Source organism: Haemaphysalis longicornis, unplaced genomic scaffold (assembly GCF_048455015.1).
Source record: "Haemaphysalis longicornis isolate Haplotype H1 unplaced genomic scaffold, Haemaphysalis longicornis Haplotype H1 scaffold_3, whole genome shotgun sequence".
Taxonomy (NCBI): domain Eukaryota; kingdom Metazoa; phylum Arthropoda; class Arachnida; order Ixodida; family Ixodidae; genus Haemaphysalis; species Haemaphysalis longicornis.
Genome location: NW_027526335.1, coordinates 34,589,780 through 34,608,535, shown reverse-complemented (window position 1 = coordinate 34,608,535; position 18,756 = coordinate 34,589,780). Strand labels below are relative to the sequence as shown.

Below are 18,756 nucleotides of genomic sequence, written 5' to 3'. Positions count from 1 at the left end.
GCTGTGACGTCATGTGTGACGTAGTCCGGTACTATTTCCGCTACTTCTGGTTCCTGCCTGCCTGCTTCGTGTGAGGGTGTGTGCGGTCTCTGCAATGCATAACCGAAGTCTTGCCGGGCTTGGGCGTAATATTTTAGCACGCGCTTTGTGGATGTGAGCAGAAGTTATCGTGAACGCGGGTCGTGACTGCTGACGAACGTGGTTTCGCCCGGGCGCTGCTGTGTGGCATGATCGTCAGCTGTGCTGTCAACGGTGCGCGCTTCTTGTACTAGTTATCCTCAGTGTCACCCATCTGTGTGCTCGGGCGGCGACCGTGGCTCGTCAGCTTGTAATGACGGTGTCGAACTGGGCGCGACCCCGATATCGTTTGATTCGGCATCGAAATCACTGGGGCTCTCAATAAGAGACGTCCGGTTGAGTAACCAAATGCCGCTGGTCACGCGAAGCCGTGCGATGCACTGCCGCGCGCACATGATGCAAACACATTAGTATCCGGTGCTCTGAAACTCGACTGCGAATAAACACGTGGGACGCTGCTCAGCATGCGGTGTGCATCGTGTAATGTGAAGCGTGCAAAGCGCACTTCAAATGCTGCAGGTGACGCCGAGCTGATCACCGAGCTGCAAAATAACGACATTTTAAACCTCTCAACAAATAGCCAGCGCTAAGGAAAAGGAAAAAAAGGCGCACACTAATATTTTTGAGTGAGTGACGTAAAATATGCCAGAGTGCACACGACGGGGGCAGATGCCTTATGTAATGTCACGTTTGGTAATTACAGCCCACGATGGATGTGTTGAACCGGCTGCGGTCTACAGTTTCAAACCTGAGCACCGTGCTGCCTGGAAACCCGGTCACTCGAGAGTACGAGGTGATCAAGCATGTGGGCAGTGCTGGGCCAGGGCTCCTGTGGAAGGTGTTCCAGGCCATAAAACGCAGCACCAAGGAGGTATGACGTCGCAATTTGTGCTCAACCTTCTTGGAGCAGGAACGAGCTGCGTACACTTCCATAGCGCCTGATTGCACTTGCTGCATGTACGCTACCCTGGATTATACCGTATTTTCCGGTCTATATAGTTTCACTTTTGTATAAGTCGCACCCCCCTCAAAACGGCAGGTTTTCTGAAAAAAAAAAAAAAAAAGTATATAAGTCGCACCGGTGTACAAGTGTGTACAAAACGCACTTGTTAATCAGGTAAACCCGTAGAGGTTCGTTAGAAAATTCAGCGAAAGTACTTGGTTGCGGCGGCCGCTGCCTCTGATCGCATCCCCCGGTAAGCAGGGCTAGACATGTGCATATACCGTCCAAAGTCTAGACAGAACTATCTTTTCCAAAATGGTTTATTGATACACACAGATGTCATGTACTTACAGACGGTGTTTAGGCAAAACCATCGAAGCCTTCTTCCTCTGACTTGCTAACAGATAATTCATTCATTTAGACCATAGAGCTGTGTCTCTTAACGTGCACTGCCATCACGCAGCACACAGGCACCTTTTCGAGCGCAGACCACGCGCAGCCGCCGCGTACCAAATTAATTCCATTCATAAGTCACACCGGTAGATAAGACGCACCAACGAAAATTTCAGAAAAAAACTGCGACTTATACACTGGAAAATACGGTAACCATTTGGCTGTTATGCACTTAATTGCAACATACGGAAGAACATGTTGTTCGCAAGTTGGTACTTGGCTAAACAAGGCACAGCAGCATGAATGATTGACAAAAACATACACAACACATGGGACAAGCACTTGTCATGTGCATCTTGCAAGTCTCCATCAATCATTTAATTGTGTTATGTCTCATTTAGCTGGAAAAAAAAAAAAAAAAAAACGTTTGTAGGAGAGTTTCGGTACAGCCGAAGTCAAGCCTTGGCACCATGAACTCCACTCTTGCATGATCCCACCTTACTGCTTCTGTCTTCACATTAGGGTGTAATGAGGCTAATGTGTTCGGTCATCATTACGGTAACCTCGTCCGGGCCCCCTTCTATGATTGGCAGGAGGCGGCGGTGTTTGTTCTTGAGAAGAAGCAGCTCGAACGCTACTCCAAGAGGGACAGGGAATATGTGATGGAACTTCTGAAGCAGGGGGTGGCACAACTGACACGCCTCCGGCATCCCAGCATCCTCACTGTTCAACATCCGCTAGAAGAATCAAGGTGATCTATAATCCAGAAATGATTTTTTTTTGTTTTCCGAGAGAAATTGCAATGCTTGTCATTTGTGCCACAACATTGTGCCATATGAGTTTTTTTTTTGTCTTTCCATTTTTGTTGTCTTGAATTGTGATGGAATGGTTGTATTGACTTTGTAGTGTGGTACACAATGAAAGCATAATTCCTTCATATCTGCCTGTGTGGTTTTTTTCCAGATCATGTTCTGTGTTAAGTGCAGTGATCATTTCGTTCTACGCTTAGTTTGAGACATAAAAGCTATTAGTTGTAGTACCAGCATGCCTACTGTACCCTAACTGTTTTGTTATGGGGCACACTCGACTCAACTCGCACGTAGTGGCAGTTGTTACGCTTTTGCAGCACGGACAAATGTCAACGAAGTTGCACCTGTCATCCTGCGAGATAGGAATGGCGTCAAGTTGTCCGCTGTGGTTTCAGGGAGAGCCTGGCCTTTGCTACAGAGCCAGCATTCTGTAGCCTTGCCAACGTCCTGGGTGAAGTGGAAAACATGCCTGTGCCACCACCTCCCGAGCTCAAGGATTACCAGTTGTTCGATGTTGAAATCAAGTATGGATTTTTGCAGGTAAGCACATTTGTACGGGTCGCCTATGCGAACAAATACTAACGTTGACGATAATGTTCCACAATAAGGCCCAAGCTCACATAAAACTATGCAGTTTGTTGGCTAAATTTGGAAAGCTGTGAAATATGTGGGCCTAGCCAGCCAACTGTATTGTATTGCTTCAGTGTAGACCAAAGTGCTGCTACGAAGCATCACTTGGGCCACTAGCCGACTGCAGTGGCTCAGTGGCTGAGGCATCGGGCTTAGCCGCAGTGGCCGTTTTTCTGGTGGAGGTGAAAAGAGAAAACACCCGTGTGTTCGAGATTTCGGCGCACGTTAAAGATCCCCAGGTGGGCCAAATCAGTCCGGAACCCTCCACTACGCCGCGCCTCATTAGGTGTGTAGTGTTGGCACGTTAAACCTCATAATCGGTTATACCTCTGTCACACGGGCACTTTCAATCGCGATTGAGTTTTCGAGCGCGCTCGACGCACTGCCGCTGCTACACAGCACGTTTCAGTCGTGATCGAGAAGTTGCACGGGTTGCAATTGTGTCCGCCAGATGGCGCTAACATTGTACTTGAGGCCGGCGTCTGGTGACTTCGCGCGGTCGTAGGTATGGCCGGTATTCAATGGTGTGGAATGCATGCAGGCAACCATGCGAGTGCACCGCCATATCTGTGGCCAAGCGTCTGTTGCTAGGCGATGTTGTGCGTCCCCCAGATCAGGCACCCCTCTTCTCCTCCATGCAACCATGTGAGTGCGCCGTCACTCGTTACGTCGGGCTCCGCGGGATGGCGGTACTTGTCCATGTCCATGGCGCATCGGCCATGTCTGTGGCCGTTTGCAGTGTTGCCAAGCGAAGAAATTGACCGATAAACTTTTCAACTAATACCATCTATACGTAACTATGTAAATATTACCTCACGCTTATTTGGATCAAGTTATTTGACACAATTTGTGGCGTTAGTTGAAGTTGTCACATTCTGTGCCATTACTGAGCGGGGACGAGAGTATCGCCGCTTTCGTTTCGATCGCGCTTGGAAGCCTCGATCGCGCTTGAGAAACCAGGATTGAGTTCGAGCGGGATCGAGTTCGATCGCGATTAAAACTGCCGTGTAGCAGGGGCCCGATTCGGATTGAGCTTGATCTGGATTGACTCAATCGCGATTGAAAGTGCCCGTGTGATGGGTATTAGTCAGGCCACTACATGAAAGCATGTAGATAATGCTGTCTGCTAAAAGATGGGTGGATAATGCAACAGTGACTTCGTTCACTGGCAGTGTGGTGAAGTTTTGATGGGTCAGCTCCTAAAAGAGCATTGTTATGTTAATAAGGTATCCTTCATTTTTTTTGTCATGTTTATAGGACTTGTGCAGCTAAAACCATGCACTTTTTGGAGAAGTCGTTAGATTTTATAAATGGGAATTTTTTTCGCTCGAAAGTTTACTTATTTATGGATCCAACACTGCAGTTCTTGTGGCATACTGCTTTAGCATATGAAGCAGTTAGCATATGATACAGCTGGTGAGTTTTCTCCAACCTGCTTCATTTGTGCTGCCAACATGATGATGCATCGTGCCTCTGGACTTGCAGGTTTCGGAAGGGCTGGCCTTCCTACACAACGACGTAAAGCGGCTTCACCGCAACCTTTGCCCACAGTCAATAGTAGTGAACAAGAAAGGTGCTTGGAAGATAGCTGGGTTTGACTTCAGCATTGCCGCCAGCAACCCCCAGGATCCTCAGGTGGGTTTCCTCTGTCGTGTCACACTGGGAAAAATCATACAAGTGGGCTTGTTAGAGTGCAATAGGGCCCTTATGAAAGGGCCCTATTGCACAGCAGCATGAAGCAAACTTGAGAAAAAAAATTAAAGCAGTTCCACTCAATGTGATGTGCGAAGCAGTGATTTGCCAAAGGGGCTGTGGAGCACTCGCTTGACTAGTTTCAGTATTAGCCTGGTGTTGATACCAAACTAATCAAAATAGGGCACAGCAGTCCCTGAAAACACCTTTAAAGAGACATTGGATTGAGTTTTCATTAATGTGGGGTAATTAATGCGTTAATTCATAATTTTTTCCATACTTTATATTACTGTGGCCTATTAACGGCAGCCTCTGTGGCAACGGCGTAGCACCAAGAGCACCACCAACACTTTGCACATGCGTAACACGTGCCTCTACACTGTGACCCCAGACGAGCCGCAGTGACAAGCCGGGCGCCTAAAACGTTCCGCGCTTAAAAAAAATGAACGCATTGCAGGCACTACCAAGCCCTGCTCTCCACTCCACAAAAACTCGTTCACGGCCATCGCTCAACACTGGCTAAGTGTACTTTTGGTATAAGAGAGTTTCGTTTCAATCCCAGTTACAGAAATAAATCGCCTAGCAGTAGTATAGACACTCTCCAAGCAGCTTGTAGGCCCTGCACATGAAGTTCATTGTTGCTCGTATATAGTTTTTATCTTTATAGTTGTATTTCAAGCTAAGTCATTCAAATAAAATGGCATTTACCTTTACCGTTCCACAAGCTCACTAGGCAGACCCGTCAGCATGCATTCACTGTTTCTGCTGCAAAGAAGAACGCAATGCAAAATTCTAGTGCTTTCTCGAGACACAAATGACGAGCTTGTGGAATTTTTTTCCTGTCATTCTGCCGCCTTGGAGCACCGAGGTCAGCACAAGGTTAACCACACGTGGCTGAATGTGCGCAGCTCTACGCACGAGTTGTACGACACTCGAGTGGAGTGCTGTATGCGCGCATGCCATACGCAGCCGACGTACCAGAGCCTGTACTTCGAGCCGGGCATCCCTCCCGTGGCCCAACCGAACCTCAACTACTTGGCACCCGAGTGTGTCTTGGCGGACTCCAACGACAGTGCGAGCGACATGTTCAGCCTGGGCGTCCTCGTCTACGCGGTGTACAACAAGGGAAGCACGCTGTACGATGCCTGCAGCAGCGTGGCCACCTTGAAGCAGTGCATAAACAAGGTACGGGTTCATTTATGCCGTGCAAGCGGTGGCGTGTGAAGAAATATCACCATTTGCGTTGCTCTCGTGCTGCAGCACTTAAAGCACCTGTCTACGGGAAAGCTGAACAGTCTGCCTGAGGATGCCAGGGAACACGTCAGGATGCTCCTGAGTGTGACACCCGACATTAGGCCTGATGCACATCAGTTCTCGAAAGTAAGCCATCTCATCTTTCTTGGTCCATCTCTCTCTCTATGTATACTTGAAAATGCCGGTGTGTGCAGGTTTTGTTCTGGCTTCGTTTGCCTGTGTGGGTCCCCAGTGCATAATACTGAAATGGCATGCTAAAAGAAGCTGCTATTTAGGAAGCATTGCTGTTTCAATCCGTGCATTTCACTGTCTCTGCGAATGCTGTGATGTCTTTAGGTATCTGTAGATTGTTAGCTTCACAAAGCTGTTATTTGATATGCAACACACAACTTCTTTTTAGAACAGAGTTGTTGTCTTCTTTTTTCCCCTCATTTCTGTGCGTGCTGCAGGAGCGAACAGCTGACAATTGCATTCACCTTGCGACTTCTCAAATGGGGGATGTTTATAACAACCATAGTAATAGTGGTAATGCTGAGCTGCAGGCTAAGTTCGTGGGGACACAAGTTGGTGGTGCGATGCCATTTTTACCAGCTGAGGTCTACCCCTGCGTGCGTGCAAACTGATTAGTTTACTGAAGAAACGTTTCGGAAAGCGTGCGGTTAAAAATCTCACTCCTTGTATCCGCAGTTGAAGTTCCTGGAGGACGTGGGTGTGAAGACGCTGCAATACCTGGACTCCCTGTACCAGTGGGACAACCTGCAGAAGTCGCACGTGTACAAGGGGCTTCCCCAGGTGCTGGCACAGATGCCCAAGGTGAGATAAAGAGGGCAAGTAACCCTGTTTGAGCTGCCGGCACAACACAGCCAAAGCGGCTAACTTTCTAATCACGCAACGAAAGAGAGAAAAGAAATTGCACCCTTTCATCGTGCCCTCCGTCCTGGCAACAGAGGGTGGCCCTCCACCGGGTGCTGCCCTGCCTCGTGAAGGAGTACGCCAACGTGGACATGGTGCCCTTTGTGCTGCCCAGTGTGCTGCTCATCGCCGAGCAGTCCACCAAGGAGGAGTTCGTGGCCGTTATCCTGCCCGACCTCGTACCCATCTTCCGCCTCAGGGAGCCCATACAGGTGTGCCACTACTATACTAGCACTCGCACGCGCTTTTCTGCTATGCCAGTCACATGTCAGCCCCTGATAAATGTCGTGCCATTGTTGTTATCTTGTTTCTTCGTGTGTGATTAATGTCAGGTGCTTTCTTATTACATTGTGTATTTTTGAAAGTAACTTCGGCAAATTAAGTGCTGCCTGTGCATCCATTCTGCATTTTTTTTCTTTGCACAAGTGGGGCTGTAAAATTCCACTTGCAAAGGAGAGCTTGGGTATGCTATGGCAGGCATTGCAGTCAGTAAAAGCACTGCATAAGAGTATCAGGAACAAACATTTTTGTATGTATTTTCCTTTGGCAGTATGAAGCTCACTGAGATTGACCTTACACAAGTATTACTGTTAAGGGGCGACTGTATTTTAACTGTCAGCCTGACTGACAGATTGAAAGTTTTTAAACAGGAATAACAACAACAAAAAGCATTAGTACCGTATTTATTCGAATCTAAGCCGATAGTTTTTTTGAAATACTGATATATCAAACTCCAGGGTCGGCTTGGATTCGAGGATTTTGAAATACGCGCCAATTTCCAAGTTAAGTGGGGCACAGCTAGCGCCACCCAGAAAAGAAAGTATTGTAGCCATTACTAGACGAGCCAGTAGCCATTAAGGGCCATAGGCCGCCATTTTGAATTGTGCAGATAGTGGCCTGCATCCTGCGTGCGGTGTGGCGTTTGGTTTTGACAGCGCAAAAAGAAGCGGTGCCATAATAGTGCCGCTTTTAAAAGCAAAGTTGTTTTAGCTGCGGAGTTGTCGACGAACGTTCAAGCCGGGCGGGACTTCGGCGTCAGGGTTGCCACTGGTGGCGACTTTTCGCCAAATTGGCGACTTTGAGAGGCCCGTGGCGACCGAAAATCACAAATGGCGACATGGCGATTTTATGGCGAATTTCGGCTTGGGACTCTCGCTCCCCCACTTCTCTTTCTCCGTCCGTCCCGACGGCTCTGCCCAAATACACCTAGAGGAAATTATTTCCAGTCTAGGTGGCGTTGCTCTGCCTAGTCGGTGTTGCTTTGACACGGCCGCAATACCTCTGCGCGTGATGCGGTCATGCGGTGTTCGAAAGTTTCAGTCGTCTCTGTTCAGTGTCTCATTTCGCCCGAGGCGTGGGCATGTCGAGGCGGCGGCGTGGGGGTTGTCATCGGGGGTCAGAAAGCGGGATCGTAATGTCGATCGTAATTCTGGACTTCCGATGAAAGTCGCGGCCCAAAATCACGGGGACACTCTGGCTTGGCAGGCGGATAAAACGACATCGACTCCTCCGCCCGTACCATCGAACTGTCAACCTTGCGGCGCCGCCGGCACGCGCAACACCGCTGGCAAGGCTGAACCATAGTTCTGTATGGCTGAACGCAGCTCGGCACTCCCTGAGGCGAACAGAACGCTGTTGCAAGACGTACAACATTTCGTCTCCGAACAAAGCGCTAGCTCTCGTGTCCAATAAAGCCGGGATTCTCGGCCCGCAATGACGACACTGATGAACGGAGCAGGCCCTCCGACGTGGTAACCCGGGCGGCCTAGGGAGGGGCCAGAATTACTTCGGCCGAACGGGCTTTCCCGCTCGGCCGGCACCTGCGTTGCCTGCGTTTCCCAACTGCGCCGGCGGCTGGGAGCAGTTGCGCTTCATGTGGCCCTCTTTTCTGCAACGAAAACAGCGCAGCCCACCACGGGTTTTCCCGCGATTGGCATCCCTTGGAGTGTCTCCGCCTGCCGCCGGACCTGGGAGTTCAGGGCGGTTGTTGCAGGCTTTTTCCTGGCATTGGCCGTGTGGCGTCCGTAAGTGTATGGGTCCAAAGCTCGTTCGCTAATTTCCAACAGACCTTTGTCTTCCGCTCTGACTGCGTGGGCGGCGGGTGGCGAGAAAAAGAGGAAGCTCCCTTCCACGCGCAGCGGGGCTCAAGAGCCTCGCTTGCCGGAGGAAGAGGGCGATACGCTAGGGAAGCGAGTATGTGGCCCTGTATCCGCTTCGCCTCAGCGGCTCGCTCCTCCAGGTCGCGGAACCGAGCGCCGCGCAGGTACGCCGCAAAAATGGGTTGCGCCTGCCTGATAACCCTCTCGACGTGTTCATCGTTCAGGGCTGTCGGTTCGGCGATTTGATATAGCTTCTCCATACTCCGCACAAACACTAGGAGGGATTCCTAGGGAGCTTGTGTGCGCAGCTCCAGTTCACGCCGCGTCCTCCGATGGCAGTCCACTGGAAGAAATTAGCGACGGATTGCCGCCTTGAGTTCAGTGAACGTGGCGGATCGGTGACCGGCAAGCTGGTACCACTGCGCTGCTCGCCCTTGACAGCTTCGGTGCCTCCAGGGAAACCTTTAGAGCGCCTGAAAGGGACTCGATCAAGCTACTGGCTTGCTGCAACAACGAGGTTGCATCTCGGGGAGCATCTCCGTTAGGAACGACTGCGTGCGCGGCGAGGGGTCCGCGGCGGTGCGAGAAAATTCTCGCTGATCGTTCGGTGGCTCGGCGGCCGGATTGTCCGGAGATTTCGTGCGCCCAGCCCGCTGGTGTTGGCGAGTGGCGCTTACCGAGCCTCCGCTGCCCCCGCGTAGGCTACGACAGCGTACATGGTCTACTGCCGCGTTGCTCCCGAAAACGGGTGGCCTTGCGACAAGAAAGCCTCTCTAGTGCGACCCAGGCCTTCAGCGGCGACGTGGCCGGTGTGAAACGGCGCGGGGCCACCGCGCTTCCCGATAGTGGCGAGTACGGAGCGCACAAGAGTACGGAGAGCTTCCGCTCGAGCCTCGAAGAGCAGCGCGCTCCCCAAGCTGTGGTTGTGCTGGTTGTGCCACAGTCTCACAGAACAGGGAGGATTGCTGCACCGCGGCCGCGGCCGCCTGCGCGCAAACCGCCGCCAAAGTGGGCTTTTCCCGCCAAAGTGATGATGATGATGATGATCAAAGGCCTCCCCTTTGAATCGACGTAACGGCATGCGCCATCTAGCCTATCTTAGTAACTTAAATTTATGGCGAATTCCATTGGGCGAACAGGAGCAAGTGCAGCGAGCAGCCAGAGCAGCACACGGGAGTAACGGGGACGTGTGCTTTCGTTCCGCGAATGAAACATTCGCGCTGCTCCGGGAGCAGTGAAAGGAGGGGGAGGGCGCGATGTCAAGAGTCATGTGACCAAACGTTTCCCGCTCTCGCTTCCCGGAGCATTTCGCGCGCTCGTGTTGTCCGCACGCTGTCCCTCGCCAGTTTTGCCAGATACGTGCCGGTGGTTTTGTGTCTGCCTTCCGCATGGCGACGAATGAAGAAGCCGAGCGGATGTTCATGTCCCTGATACGGTCACCATCGTATCTTTCAAAAATTAGCTGCGAACGATAACAGCATCCGCCGTCTTTTCCGGATACGACTCTACCTTCGGTCGCTGCTCCGGCGGGGTGAACAGGTGCTCGAACATAAACTCATGCAATGTCAAATCGTCGTCGTCGTCGCTGCTGCTGCTGCTGTCCGATGATGAGTTTGCGCTTGAATCTGTGGTGCTTTCATCATCTAAAAAATTCCCCCGCATTTCCCCGAGGGAGAGAATGTGAAAGTGCGAATGCACGGTTGTCGGCCCGCTTGCGGCGCTTGCGCTCGGCCCCCGCAGCCCACCGCCTCGCCGCCTTCTCTTCCATCTCTTCCATCGGGTTTGTAGTATCACGTGTACACCACGCAGTTATCAAGCCGCTATAACGCCGCTGAGTCGCCAACGCACGCCGCTGACGACGTAGTTTGAGTGCGTTAAAGATATAAGGCGCGTTCTGACACCGATATCAGCGTCGCGTCCGTGGCTTATTCGGTAGGGCGTCGGGCTGCGGCCCGCAAAGTCCTCGGATCGAAACCTGGCGCCGGATGCTGTTTTTTCTTTAAAGAGCACTGCGGACGCCGCCGCCGACGCCGGCGGTGGATGGTTTGGGGTCGCTTATAAAGAGCATTCGCTCTTAAAAGTAGCGGCATCGTGCAGACGGCCGCGCTTAGCTGCTGCCGTACGCACTGAGCGACTATCGCGGCTGCTGTATTCCGCCATTTTTCCTCCGCCACTCGGGGATAAAACCAGAAATGACGTAAAAGAGGTCATGTGACTTCCTCGGCGTTCCCTGTTACTCCGCCGCTGGCGACGGAGCACCGAGAACTGCTCTCGGCTGCTCTCGGCGCCAAAAAAGTGCTCCTCCTCGACCAATGAAACACAACGCCCCTGCTCCTGCCCGACCACTGGAAGACGCCAGAACTCGCGAGAGCACTTTGGGTGCAGTTAGAAGTGCTCCTGTTCGCCCAATGGAAAGCGCTATTAACCCTCAACTAAGATTTCTTTTTAATTCTGCCCTGCCGCTACCCCTGCTTGGGATGACACTTTATCGACTTCTCTGCTTTTTTTCCACCAATACTACAGCCGCTGCTTACTCCAGAGTGGGCTTTTCCTGCGGCGCCGGCTAACGGCTAGTCGAAGAACCAGGCATTATGAAGCGTACCATACGACTGGCATTGAAAAACATGAACGTTGCTGATTTTTATGGGGTTATACAAAATTGGGAGCTTTTATTTTTAGGCGTTGCCGTAAATATTTAGTGTGGCGACACTGTTGGCGAATTCTAAAGCAAAAATGGTGACATTCGGCGACTTTTTGCTGGCCGTCTGGCGATATTGACCCAAAACTTAGTGGCAACCCTGTTCGGCGTGGCTGAAAAAAATGTCCGTCGTTGGAGGACGCAACGGGAGAGGATATTTGCGTGCGCCGCAACGAGGTTGGCAATCACCGGACCACGAGAATGCCGTCACCATGAAATGGAGATGGCATTGGCTGACTTCGTTCAGACGCAGCGAGCAGCTGCCCTTCCAGTAACGACGGAAGTGCTCCAGGCAAAAGCAAGGTAGCTTTTAAGGGAACGAGGCTTATCGCGGGCATACCTCAAAGCCAGTCGGGGCTGGCTACAGAAATTCATGAAGCACTTCGGCTTTAGCCTCCGTCGTCGAACCTCAATCGCCCAGAAGTTGCCCGGTGATTTTGAAGAGAAACTGATTGAGTTCCAGCACCGCATCTTCATGTTCAATAAACGTGTTTTCTTTTTGTGAACGCTGACCTCGCCTTTTTGTTCGGCCTACATTCGAGGTAAGTTTTTTTTTTTTTTCGCGCCTTCGGACTTTCGGGGGTCGGCTTAGAATCGGGGCCGGCCTAGATTCGAATAAATACGGTACTTCCTAATGCGAAATTTGGGCAGTGTGAGTTGCAGTCTTCTTGGTCACGGCGCATACCTGCCGCGTCCCAGGAAAGTGGTCGCGTGATCAGCGAATGCACGGTGGCGTTCGCTACACTGCTGTTATCTCACACCGTGTCGACGGCGGTAGCCAGCATGTTGTTGCAAATCGTGAACTCCTGCGCAAATGTCGCATGGTTTGGATTAGCAGCAAATGGAACAGCGTCTGTAGAAAGTTTCAGGGGGAGGGTGCTGCTTGGCCGCGATGCATGAAACAAGAGTGAGCGGGAGGCAGTGAGAGAGATGACACCATAGCTGCGCGTGCCGCCCTTCTCCTTACCCTTCGCCAGACACTCCTCTCCGTTTTTGTTTTTTTCTTGCCATCGCTGCTGCGTTCACTGACTCGGTTACAAGGACATAAATGGATGCCGAGCTTGCAAAACCGAAATAATGGCTGTCAATGGGCTGGGCCCTAAAATATATTTACTGGGACATCTTGTGTGGCTCTAGTCTGTGCCACCATGTATAGGTGGAATTCGTTGAAAAGTTTAGCTGTCAATTTCTTCACTTGGCAACACTGGACACGGTCACAGACAATGCCGATGCGCCATGGACATGGCACGGCTTGTGCCCCTACGCCCGCACACCGAAGAAAAAAAACGCCGGCGTGCGTCGTCTGCTCCGTTTCAACCCTATTCTCAACGGTGGTGTCAACAGAGATGTTATTAATCACGCTCACATTGGACTCTAGGCAATACTTTGTGTTCGGTGAGGTAGAGTTTGTTAACGTGCAAGACAGTCATGTGCTTAGCACGGACAAGTACCGCCATCGCGCGGAGCCCGACGTAACGAGTGACGGCGTACACACACGGTTACCTGCATGCGTGCCTCGCCAGTGAATACAAGCAATGCCATGTTCTGGCTTTCTTGTAGTTGTTGTGTAACAGTAAATCTGTTTGATGCTAGAAGTTTTGTCTTCTTGCGACGTGCAACCAACTAAGCGCTCGTACCTTGCACCTTTTCCTTCCAGCGACGGCAAGTAAGCAGCCAGTTGTGTGGTGCACTGCGAGAGCAGTGTTTCCACAGGTTGCGGAGTCTGAAGTGCGCTTCCTGCCTGCTTTCTGTTGCAGATACTGCTGATCTTCATGCAGAAGATGGAGCTGCTTTTGACCAAGTGCCCACCCGATGACATCAAGAACCATGTTCTCCCGATGATATACGGTGCACTTGAATCAGATGCCCAGCAGATACAGGTACGGCACAGGATGGAGAACACTCATATACAGTAGAACCCCCTTACAAGACACACTTGCTTATAAGAGACATTTGAATGAAAGCATTTTGGCTGGTTTTCCTATGTTCGCCATGTTAGAAACATTGCATACAAGAGACCTTGGTTACAATAGACACGTTTTCCGGGTCCCTGAGTGTCTCTTGTAACGAGGTTGTATGTAATAAGGAAAACGGATGGCAGTTGCCAATAATACCTACGGCAATCACAGCATCTTGGGGGAACTGTGAAGCCCTAGCTTTCAAAACAATAATGATAACACAAATGTGAGCTTTAAGGTATGAACATGGATGCTCAAAATGCATTCGGTGTTTTTGTTTGAAATGCATCAACTGGGTTTTGACCATTTGTTTCCCAAAACTATTGCGTTCTTAGAGTCTAACTTGTTACCTATTTTCCATATTCTGGCTATACTCAGTTTCTGTGTTTTTATGAATCAGCTTGAGATTGTTTTCTTGTAGCAATTGGGAAAGAATGGCGTTAGGTATATTTGTGGCTGTAGTGACTGTTGTTACTACCCTACGGTGAATAAATGGATAGATTATTTTCTTTACTTGCAAAAGGTACAAAAAAGAACCTTTTAGGCGTACACGCGCTTTGGTCCCCCTCTTTTGTTCTACCCAGGAACTCTGCCTGAACATCATTCCGGAGTTTGCACACCTGATTGACTACCCGTCGATGAAGAATGCCCTGCTTCCGAGGATCAAACGGCTGTGTCTGCAGACGAGCTTCCTATCGGTACTGTCGCTGGTTCATCATTTCACAGAACTCGCCTCACGAACCAGCTGGAAAGAGGTGGCCTATGTTGTGCTGAGCTGACATGAATGCCACAAGATGGTCATGGTCGGTTTCCCTCATTTGTCTACATGTATGTCCAGAACGGGAAGCAAGCGAATCTATCGCCACAATACCAAAAGAAAAATTGGATGGAGGCTTTTTAAACTTGACAACACAAATTGAGTCGTGGCAGCACCATTTTAAGCATAATGAGGAATTAAATTTTTTTTCACGTTTCGAAATGTTTAGTAGCGTTATACAAGCACTGGTTGCAAAACTTTCTCCTAGATGTTATCAAACACACAGCCTGGTGATGAGGACCAGCTGCAAACAAGTTGGTGGGAACAAAAAAAATATGTTATTCAGTTTTTCATGATATACAAGAAATCATTCAGCAATAAGAAAGTGTAATTAGGCAACTGGTGTTTAATTTTCATGGGCTATGTTATAAGTGTGTTGTATAGGCGTGACTAGATAATTTGTATGTGAATTTTTGGTCATGTGATAAAAACTGTCAGGAAGCATTGCGTAAAGCAGGTGACTGAAGTGTAGAAAGGAAATTTAGTCAACCTGAGAAAATTGGTGACAAAGGTGCTGCAACTCGTTTTGGACAGAGACAGCGACGCATATTTTGATCCGCTCAGTTAAAATGAATGAGAAAACAAACACGCATGTACCACTTATGCATAAAATGGAGGCACTTTGGTAGTTTTGGCACTTTACGTATAAGCTTACCCAATATTTTTCACACATTATCTGTGTAGTTGGCTGGGCACTCTTTCAAAACTTCACAGTATCTTGCGCCAGAGCGAGTGAGGAAATCTGCTCGCGCCACTTGGAGCAACGACTAACTCATCGGTCCAACTCTCCTCCATCTTGCCTGCCCTCAGGTGCGTGTCAACTGCCTCGTGTGCCTGGGGAAGCTGCTGGAGCACCTGGACAAGTGGCTGGTCCTGGACGAAATCCTGCCCGTGCTGCCCGAGATACGGTCCAAGGAGCCGGCAGTCCTCATGGGAATACTGGGTACCTTTTTCCTTTGCGAGACGGAACAAGCCCAGCTGGGGTGATTGCGCAAACGACGGGGAGAATGAGCGAATGGTCGCAACGCTGCCGCAGGCATCTACCGGCTGGCCATGACACACAAGAAGCTGGGGCTGACCAAGGACGTGATGGCGTGCAAGGTCATCCCGTTCCTGATGCCGCTGACCATCGAGAACGGCCTGACGCTCAACCAGTTCCAGGCCATCATGGGCGTCGTCAAGGACATGATCGCCGCTGTCGAGCTCGAGCACAGGGCCAAGCTGGAGCAGCTAAACTCCATCAAGCAGGAGCAGAGGTGGTCCCTCCCTTGCCACGCCTTCTTTTCTTAATCTGCATGTGTGCCATGGGCTAGAGTAATCTGGTATTGCAAGTATACCAACCACCATTCGCTCTCATGTTGTGCTGGAAAACATTCTTGAGGAAGAAAGGAGGAATGGAGAGAGATAGAGATGTGGGGGCCCTGAAAAGAGCTTGAATTAGTCCTCTCAAATATTACAAAATCGAGGCAAGTTACACAATTAGAATAGCAATTCTTCAAAGAGACACTAAAGCATAAAAGTAAGTTGGCTTGTGTCAGATTAGAATGCCAACAATTCAAATATGTCACGACTTGCAACTGCAGCAGCTGCTTATATTCACAGAAAATGCCAACCACATTCAAGCAGGTATCGCTGCTCTATGCCTTTCTTGCGCTGTGATTTGTGACATCACTAATCGCTAGGTATAATGCAGGATTGGTGGATTTATGTAAATGTTTTTTGAAGGGATATGCACATAATGGTTGTGAGAGCCTAACATATCTACTTAATTAATTACTGGCACACACACACACAAACTGTGCAGAGGCCAAAGTTGAAGGTAATTGCAAAAATCAACTATGCTGTACCAGATGTGTTAATGGCCACCTGCACATGTATTTTTGACACCTTCTACCAGGCAGCCGTCGCCTCCTAACATGCTTCTTCTTACGTGCAGTGCGGCAATGGAAATGCACAATCCCAATGAAATTGTCCCTGGTCTCACACTGTCTGGCAAGACAAATTCCATGGTAAGTACCAAAGCTGTAGTTAACTTTATTGTTTATTGAGCCTAGCTCGTTGGCAAAAGTGCACAGCGGTGGGCCGGCTTATAAAACTTCTTGTTGTGTTTCTTCTCTTTCTAGACCAGTAATGTTTACGACGATCTGGGCATTTCAAACTTCTCTGCGCAATCACCAAGTGCCAACGCTACAAAATCGCCAACGCAGAAACCGAAGGTAGGACCACAAGCACTGCATGTATTGATTTGTGACTGCCATTTCTTGTCTATACTATAAAAAAAAGTCGTTATGAACCTGCATTATACTGTGCGCGAAAGTGCACATGCAATGCGCGCACACACAGGAGAGAGACAGAAGCGAGAACTTTTCTCCAGCAACCACTCGTTCATTTACGCTCCAACTTCACACAAAAGTTGAGTTTTATGATCCATTTTGTATAACACCAAAATAAGTCATCAAACTTGCCTCGTTATTAATAAATTAAAGACAACTTGCACCTGTGGGAACGGCAGTGCCACCGTCTTATGCTTCAAAGGCAGCGTGCCGGCAGCCCCAAACTCTCCGCTTGTGCTGTAGGTTTGTAGGGGTAATAGTGCTTACCGCAGACATGGCGGGAGCGAAAGCCTTCACAAAAGGCTAAGACAAGTGGCATTGCTGCTCCTTGGTGGTCATTTTTCACAATGGCTGCCGTCTTTTGCGTGGGCAGAAATTGTTTGTATTTGATCTACAAACAACCAGGTATGTTCTGTCGTCATCTGTTGGACAGAATAAACTGTAAAAGTAGACATTTTGTGCAAAGTTCGAGCGCAAAGAAATGAGTGGTTTAATCAAGAAAGGCTTGTTCTTGCTACACCCTGTTTGCGGCAGCTGTAAAGCTGACTTAGAAGTGAACGTATTTCCAAACACTCGCAAAATGTTCCTGTGGAGGATTTTTTTCATCTCCTGAGTGCTTACTGAACCAGATCCAGAAAGAGATGACCGAATATATGTTAGGTCTATTGCAGCAACTGCAACAAGCCAGCGGTTAATACGCCAAAAACTGCTGCAGCCACTGTTGGGTTAGCTTCTCTCATGTAGAAGCTGAAAGTGTTTAGCCATGACTGATACAGTTGTAAATATGAATAGACTGCGCACTTCATGCCAAATTTTTAGCTTCCCGAATTGATGGCTTTTACTTGTGCAGTTCATTTTTATGAATATATTTGTCTTTCCTGAGCACAGTTTGATTAACCGAAATCTTGCTACTTTGCCCTAAAGACTATGGTAGTAAGTATTTGCTTCAGAACCCTTTTTGTGGCTCATACTTGTACTTCTTTCAAGTGCAGCGTAGATTGTTAACCCCTGCTTGTGTTGCAGCAGCAGTCGCTGACCATGGAGGAAAAACAGAGGTTGGCCCGTGAGCAAGAGATGCAGCAGCGCGTGCGTTCACAGCCCTCGCTGGTCCCTGCCAAGCCCGCTCCCGCACAGCCGGCGCACGAACCCAAGGACCTGACGTCCACACTGATCAACTCCAACCTGGCTTCCCTCAACATCCGAAGCCCGACAGCGGCTGGACCCTCCAACCCGTTTGGCATCTCGCCTGGCTTTGCTGGCCCATCAACGTCCTCTCCTGCCGGCGACTTCACGTCGGTCGGAGCACCCTCCATGGCAGTAGCATCCCAGTGGTCGTTCCCTCTGCAGCAGCAGGCACCGATGCCCATGGGCATGCCCGCCCGCTACACAGCACCGCCACAACCCAGGCCACCGATCAACACGACGGCATTCGACAGCCTGATGCCTGCTCGCATGGGGGGACCTCCACAGATGGGTGCAGCCCGCCCCACCCTCAACCAAATGGCGCCCCCGACAAACTTCGGCAACTTTGTCAGTGCAATGCCACCGCAGAACACGGCGCCCACCTTCGCGCCACCTGTGAAGCCGCTGTCGAAAAGCGAACTGGATGACTTCCTCAGCTGAGCCAGTGTTGGCGAAAGCGCCCGGGGAAGAAAGACGATTTTGCGAGGACTATCCTGTGGAACTTGGCCCGAGAACGATGCACGCACTGGGAGGTGTTTTAGTGCGTTGGTGATTTGTGTGCAGAAACAACGACAGAGCAATTGCAATGGGCGATGTGTCCCCAACTTGCACGGTGCACCGATTAGCTTTTAAGGTTTTCCACCTCGTGTGAGGTGAAGCGTGTAATGTGATGGGAGCTTGCGTCCATTAGGCCCTCAGTGGTGGTACCTGCAACTCTCTTGCTGTGCCAAAACTGGAGGGTTCTCTGAATAGCACGAGCAAATGGTTTAGCGTAGTGCGTGAAGAGCACAACAAGCACGGTGTGGCAAGGCTCTTGTTGCATTTTATTTTGCAGAACTTTTTTTGTTCTCAACTCTGAAAACGTAAATTAAAACCCCACTTATTTGCAACAACCAACACTTCTGTTTCCTCATATGAAAGACAATGTGGCAGTTCCAGCAAACTGAAAACTGCCACA

At 49.9% G+C, this 18,756-nt stretch overlaps 1 protein-coding gene across 2 annotated transcripts; it reads left to right on the top strand.

The window, feature by feature from the left end:
* The first annotated feature begins 61 nt into the window (after positions 1-61).
* LOC144174252 (SCY1-like protein 2) lies at positions 62-18,695 on the top strand. 2 transcript variants are annotated; one of them, XM_077702842.1, is made up of 16 exons: positions 62-252; positions 782-949; positions 2,008-2,165; positions 2,619-2,763; positions 4,339-4,488; positions 5,515-5,730; positions 5,806-5,925; positions 6,487-6,612; positions 6,747-6,923; positions 13,266-13,388; positions 14,051-14,164; positions 15,094-15,226; positions 15,320-15,539; positions 16,220-16,292; positions 16,407-16,499; positions 17,643-18,695. In XM_077702842.1, exons 2-16 carry the CDS (start codon positions 788-790, stop codon positions 18,237-18,239), a joined length of 2,607 nt encoding a protein of 868 aa, XP_077558968.1. In that variant the 5' UTR covers positions 62-252; positions 782-787; the 3' UTR covers positions 18,240-18,695. The 2 variants fall into 2 exon arrangements, with proteins under 2 accessions (XP_077558968.1, XP_077558967.1); XM_077702841.1 differs by having other exon boundaries at positions 17,640-18,695.
* The last annotated feature ends 61 nt before the right edge of the window (positions 18,696-18,756 follow it).